Below are 6,963 nucleotides of genomic sequence, written 5' to 3'. Positions count from 1 at the left end.
TATGTTGTCATTGTTTTCACACGAGCTTATTATTTGTACGTAAACGTATTTGCGCGTGTGCAATTTGTGGAGTGTGCACGACCTGGTTCTGCAAGTTTGTGATGTATCGTTTGCTGATGTGAGCAATGTATGCGCCATCTAACGCGTACCACACCCTTGTGCGTTTGTGCACGTGCCAGTCACTTATAAACAAGAACCCACACTATAAAAGGGCCTGGACCAGGTCCACGGAAGGCTCAGTTGTCAGTAAACTGCCATGCGGTGCGGAGCTCCGGAGTTCAGTCGAGCGTGTCTTGTTTGTCAACTCAACTTTTGAAGCGCTTTTCTTCTCGTTTGCCCGGTTTATTTTCTCTTTGCTACTAACAATGAATAACACACCAAAAGAGCAGGAATGTGCAGTAAAAACTAGTTCAAATTATTAACGATAACAGAACTAAAAAGTCTCACTACAGACGCAATGTTACGGCGTGTTGTCATCTTGAAGTTTGAAATTTATTCAGCCGACAGGGGGCGGAGCTAAGCCTTTTAGTGCAGTGCGGGTCAATATACATTTCGGTCAAAAAGTTCTGTCTCGATAAAAATAAAATAAAAATGTGCGCAACTCTACATTGTACATTTTAGACCTACTTGTCGGATTTACGGCGGCAACGATTCCTTACCAGTCCATGGTGGTCACTCCTGACCGCTTCTATCGAGTGTGAAGGCACAGCGCGCGTCTATAGTATCACAGTCAGGGATCTCTTAGACTCCACTTGATACCGCAGGCTTTTATCAATCTCTTTTGGGCCGTTATGTAATTAGTCTGTAGGTAGCTAAAGGACGACCGGAATTTCTGTAAAACACACAGGGAGCTATTAAAAGTGACGCTATAATATATAATTATTTATTATATACATACTGAGAAATACTCACTGAAAACATATTCATATTCCAGAAAGGCTGGACCCCCTCTACACCACAACCCTCACAGGGAGCCTTGAACTCCCTTATAACACACCCCGCACAGGAAGGCTACACCACACCCAGTACAGCTTGAACCCTATCCACCCAGTGCAGGAAGGTTTGAGACCCTCTACACCACACCGAGTACAGCTTGAATCCTATCCACCCAGTGCAGGAAGAGTTGAGACCCTCTACACCACACCCAGTACAGCTTGAATCCTATCCACCCAGTGCAGGAAGAGTTGAGACCCTCTACACCACAACCCATGCAGGGAGGCTCCACCACCTTATCCCCACCCCCACCTCCATCTCTCCCTGTCATCTCTAACCGATTTACGTCAGGAGAAGAAAAAAAAACAAGAATGATGATTTTGAAAAACTCTCGCCAATAATTTCAATGCTAAAACGCTTCACTGCTTCTGTTTTCTTTGGTGGTTTTAATTGGCAGCGCCTTTCTGCACCGTGAGGTGGCGTGATTGTAAACCATTTCAGCACTGGCCCATCAAAATGCTTCTAGGATCTTGAATAACGGAAGCTAGATAAAGATATAGCTATTGGAAATCATCGTCAGGGATGTATATTGCGACTTTTTTTAATGTCCAGAGGTTAAACGAAACCCTAAAAGTAGTTTCATATTTAGGATGAAATATGCCGTTAGCTGTTTTTGTCATCGTACCGTGTTTCGGACTTCCGGCGAGGTGGAAGCTACAGGTTGATTGTGTAGTTTTTTTACAACTTTTATTTGTTTTGTGATTTGACTGTAATGTCACGAGAGTTGAAATGGTAATTTTTTTTTACTTAAAAAAAAAAGCATCTATAAACATGGTCTTGAAACGATACAAGAAACATGAGAGCAATCAACTTATATTGACAAAAAGAACATAAGAAAATAAATTATTTATGTAACGATGGTGAAATTTCTTTAAATTATGAATTTGTTTGCCTACAACGGATATAACGAATTAAAAATGGGAAATTTTCGATTATATCTCGACTCGTTTATCGAAGAAAAAGTAATGTATAATATTTATTTAATATTTAGAGTCTAGATCACCAAAAACAATATATGTAACTACGGAAAGAACGATTCGCATTTTAATTAGCCAAAGTAATTTATGAAAAGTCGCTTTTTCCGAGGGGACAGCTGCAAGCCCGCGAGTCCCCGGATGCAAGTGGAAAAACATACACACTCGTTTTTAATGGCATAAAGACAAGAAAATTTCACCACAAAAATACTACCTAAAGAAGAAATATGGGATAGAGGAATATAACAGAGGTAATAATGCCCCCAACGGATCGAAGGGAGACGTTTTCTCGTCGAGAAACGCAGAGTTTCAAGTCTTCCAAGGATCACCGTGATCGTGTCGTCATTAACTGTGGCGGCAAGCGATTTGAGCCGTACCTTAGCACTCTGAAAAACATCACAGATCTACCTTTGTCTAAAATCACCGAGAATAAAATCAAGCTAGACTACGACGAGGAATCCGGAGAATACTTCTTCGATCGGCATCCTGCCGTTTTCGCGCAGGTTCTGAACTATTTGCAAACCGGAAAACTGCACTGTCCCCGTAACGTCTGTGGTCCTCTGTTTGAGCAAGAGCTTGCTTACTGGGGCATAGACGAGCAGCAGATGGAATCATGCTGTTGGAGTAACTACACCAAGCATAGGGATGCACAAGAGAGCCTCAAAGCGCTGGATTTCCGCCCGAGATACGACGAAGATGAAGAACGTAGGAAAGTGCACTATGATGACCCGAATCTTTCATGGTGGCAGCGACATCAACCAATAGTCTGGGAAATCCTCGACGAGCCGTATTCTTCTTCTACAGCAAAGGTACTCCTTTTCGTGACCACCACATAATATATCCATTACAACAATCATCTAAGACGCAATTTGATACAATTATAGAAATTGTGTTTCTTTTATAAACGCAAGAACTCCTTCAAAGAATAAGCATTATGATAATTTACGGTGTCATAATGCACATTGATAATAAAGAACATGGCAACAATGTTGCAAAATATTACATATTGCAATATATTGCGAAAAGGAGGATGATTTTGGGCAAAAGTGCGGGTTCAAAAAAATTTGGGGTCGTGCAAAAATAAAAACAAATCCAGAGATTTGTTGGAGAGAAAATATACTTTCTTGTTGTCCTTTAAAAAAACAACAAAGATAAAATTAATAAGAAAATCAAAAATATAGTGAATCCTTATTTAAAACTCAAAATTACGAACACAACGTGTAGGCCAGTTGCCAAGTAGCATGTTTTTTCCCCTTGCAATTATTCACATCTGCTAAAACCCGCTCAAATATCCCTCCATTTCATCTATCAATTTGTATGGTTGAAATATCACTGTCCGATTTCTTATATCATCCTATCTCAATGACGTATCAGTTGTATTTATTACTAACCAAATATATCACTATGGGATCACCTGATCTCAATTTTATTTGTTTATTTGTATATTCCTTAGGTTTTCGCATGGGTCTCGCTTGCTTTCATAGTCGTTTCAATCTTCACCATTTGCATCTGGACTGTAGAAATGTTCAAGGGCGACTCCAAGACCGTCACGCGAAACGTGACGCGTAACGCAACGCATGGTAACACCACTACAAAGTCATACTGTAAGTAACCAAGCTGGTAGATTAGAGAGCTATACAAAGATTGTTCACGTGATGTCCGTGACGGCACACCTGATGTCCGTGATTGCACACGTGATATCCACGACAACACACGATGTTCGTGACTGCACACGTGATATTCATGACTGCCCACGTATGTCCGTGAATGCGCACGTGACGTTTGTGACAGCACACATGATCTCCATGACTTGCACAGGTGATATCCCTGAATGCACACGTGACGTTTGTGGCAGCACACGTGCTATCATTGATATAAAGCGTGACTGTCTTTCTTTTGTGTTTTAGACTTTGAGCGCGTAGACATGCCGGTATCGGACGTCCCCCGCTATGTTCTCATGATCATCGACTCCGTCTGTACGGGTTGGTTCACCCTTGAGTTTCTCCTAAGACTAGTGTTCTGTCCAAGCAAGCTAAAGTTCATCTTGACGCTACAGAACTGGATCGACCTGATCGTCATCATCCCACTGTACCTGATGCTTGCCATGGAGAAGTCCTTCGTGCTTGATGTGCTTAACACCATGCGGATCGTGCGGATTTTCCGCTTCTTCAAGCTCCTCTATGACCTTCAAATCTTGACCAAAACGGTCAAGGCGAGCCGACAACACCTCATGATTCTTCTCATCATTCTCATGATTCCAGTCATCGTGTTCTCCAGCCTTGTGCTGTACTCGGAGAAGCGCTGGGGTAGCGATAAGTCCAAGGCTCAGTTTTATAACGTACCTAATTCCGTGTGGTGGGGCCTAATCACCATGACAACTATAGGATATGGGGACATGGTGCCGACTTCATTTATGGGGAAAGTCATCGGCGGAATCGCATCCATCTGCGGCGTGATCATCTTGTCAACCTCGGCGTCTGTCATCGGCAGCACTTTCTCCCTGTACTATAATCTTGCCCAGGCTCAGCTCAAGCTCCCTACCAAGAGAAGGAAGTTCGATGTCGAGTTTCAGAGCTTGCCGACCGTCCTTGCTTGCCGGACAAGTCAGGCGGACTCGACTGTTACCTCAAATAATTCGGACAGTGGGTATCAAAAATCACCCAACAGGCTACAGATTGGTGGTCGCCACAGCTTTGGGTTCGCAGAGGGAGAAAAGCTTCAACTGACGCCTAATCCAAATAAAGTTCCGTGTACTTGCCAATGTGCGCGTGACCCGTCACTTAAACAACTTGATTCTATTCTAAAGCCTAGTGATTCGCCGCCTAGAAAACCTGGAATGTTGAAACACCGGGAATCAGCGCCAACGCTGCACGCTCCAAGAACAATCCCACGTGACTTGAGGTCTATGTCACATGACTCAGGCCGAGTACCACGTGATCCTGAATTAATACCGCTAAGTTCGCCGGGAACGCTGTCACCCGTGCAGTCACCACCGACTCCGAGGCCGCAGTTCTCACGGAAAGCTAGCATTCGCCGTGACAGCATCCTTGTGTGACATTGAAGGTCAGCGCAAAAAGCCAGCATTCGCTGACAGCATCGCCTTGTGTGAAACGGAAATATAGGGCTATGACACAAGAAAAGGCATTTCTAAAAGCTGCCCAAGTAGGTGACATAGAGTTGATTGGATTAATTGTCCCTTATAAAGGAACACCCCCTACCTCCCTCTCTGTGGAATATTGGCTGGTCCAACATGGATGCCACCCCTCCCCCAAAGGTCAAACCAATTTTTTGTATTCATCGGATCATAAAAATAAAAACATACAAAACATGCTGGCCATGCTTGCCATGCTTAACAAGAAAAATTTAATACGATTAAAAGGCATAAATATAATGAGACAGATCATTAGATATCACAAATATGGGTGTTGGTAATCACAACCAAAATAGTTTATACTTTTTTAAAGAAATCCTAATAAAACCCCTGTCCTGGTCTGGTATTATATGTATTCAGCACATTGTCTGGTTGCTATGTATATTTTCCAAGCAGAAAATAAGTCAGACTTCACAAAATAATAATTAGGGCCTACAGCTCTCACAATAAATTGGAAAGCACTGTGGTGGTTAAGGGACATAACAACCAGATATACAAGCAGAATAAAACAAGCAAAAATACTTGGTAGGTTAGTATAACAACAAATTTTTTCAACAATACCTTTGTAAATTATGCTTCTTGAGTACTAAAATTTGGGTAATGGGTCGGTGTTTATTTACTGTGAAATTGATGAGTATACTCTGATTTAAGAACAATATTTTAAGGATTATAAGAGACTACTCTGGAAAAGAATTTGGAAGTGGTTACAGCACAACCAGTTAAAACGGGAATGCTGAAATTTATGGAATGTTTGTTCAAAAATTCACTTGCAAAATATTCAAACAGTCAAGCTGTAACATGTTTTAACAAGTCTTGGAGACAATAAGTTTGTATATACACCAAGAAACACAGAAGTAAACTGTACATTCAATGGGTAATAAAATATCATCAGTACCAGACATATTCTTGTGGTGACAATGTTCTGGATACTTGCAGACGTTTAGGTGTGTACCTAAGGGATGCACTGGGCCGCCGAACCCCAGATTCTTTTAAAAGTGCAAATTATTACTGCATTTCCCACTCCATTAGTGCAGCCTCAGGGCAAAATTCAAGACATCCCTGAGTTTTTTGGGGAGGGGCATTTATTTAAAGCCAGGACTAGAAACATCGATAACAGATTGTGGGCAGCGATGAATAGAAATTCTGTAGCACCTCCCCCTAATGTTACCACACCCTTGTAAACCTTACCCTCGCCCCACAAATGACCCTGGCCCCACTCTCCCCGTATCCCATTCTTTGCAAAGGATAATTTCCAATAATGATTTAGTAGAAAGAGAATTTTCTATCAAATACGTGTCTAAAAAAAAAATCTATGCATCGATCGAATCGTTCGGCCAGTGCTAAAAGAAACATTTGCTAATTCTCGTCGACCTTCGCCAAAAGTTGAATTTCGCGCCGATGCTCATAAAGACAATCATCATCAAACTATGTAAAGACAAAGTTACTAGATCTATTTCTCGTGAGTTATAACTGGATCTCAGGTTTTTCTTACCTTTACCCATCAAAACAGTAGTTCTTCTAAAGGGAGGTAGCCGTCATTAAGAGGAAATCATTCGCAATGCGGGCTTTCTTGTTCACATAAACATGCGAACGCACACTGCGTTTCATAGTTGGCGATTCACCGTCGACTCAAACTTCATAACGAGGCAGAGGCACAGGAAACCCATACTTTAGAAGCCTCTATCTACGCCATTTATAGAAAACGAAATAGCAAAACTGTTTAGAAACCTAGCATTTCCAATCGATATTGTAGGGGTGACAGAGCCAGCGAGATGTTCCCTTAGGAAAACATTGGAAATGTTCAACATTGTTTTTTTCCCTTTTTTCTTGACCAACTTTTTTTTT

At 41.8% G+C, this 6,963-nt stretch overlaps 1 protein-coding gene across 1 annotated transcript; it reads left to right on the top strand.

Annotated features, from left to right (window-relative positions):
* Positions 1 to 1,918: 1,918 nt before the first annotated feature.
* LOC5520286 (potassium voltage-gated channel protein Shaw) lies at positions 1,919 to 6,017 on the top strand. The gene is made up of 3 exons (XM_032365468.2): positions 1,919 to 2,776; positions 3,421 to 3,571; positions 3,875 to 6,017. Exons 1-3 carry the CDS (start codon positions 2,225 to 2,227, stop codon positions 5,020 to 5,022), a joined length of 1,851 nt encoding a protein of 616 aa, XP_032221359.1. The 5' UTR covers positions 1,919 to 2,224; the 3' UTR covers positions 5,023 to 6,017.
* Positions 6,018 to 6,963: the final 946 nt, after the last annotated feature.

The sequence above is a fragment of the Nematostella vectensis genome, chromosome 1 (genome assembly GCF_932526225.1).
Source record: "Nematostella vectensis chromosome 1, jaNemVect1.1, whole genome shotgun sequence".
NCBI classification, from domain to species: domain Eukaryota; kingdom Metazoa; phylum Cnidaria; class Anthozoa; order Actiniaria; family Edwardsiidae; genus Nematostella; species Nematostella vectensis.
Note: the sequence above shows the minus strand (reverse complement) of the source record. Positions and strands in the feature narration are given on the sequence as shown.

Bases quoted from the DNA above. Each gene is read 5' to 3' on its own strand.
- LOC5520286 (XM_032365468.2), top strand. From the start codon at position 2,225: ATGCCCCCAACGGATCGAAGGGAGACGTTTTCTCGTCGAGAAACGCAG. The intron at 2,777-3,420 runs GTACTCCTTTTC...TATATTCCTTAG, and splicing joins ATTCTTCTTCTACAGCAAAG to GTTTTCGCATGGGTCTCGCT. The intron at 3,572-3,874 runs GTAAGTAACCAA...TTTGTGTTTTAG, and splicing joins CACCACTACAAAGTCATACT to ACTTTGAGCGCGTAGACATG.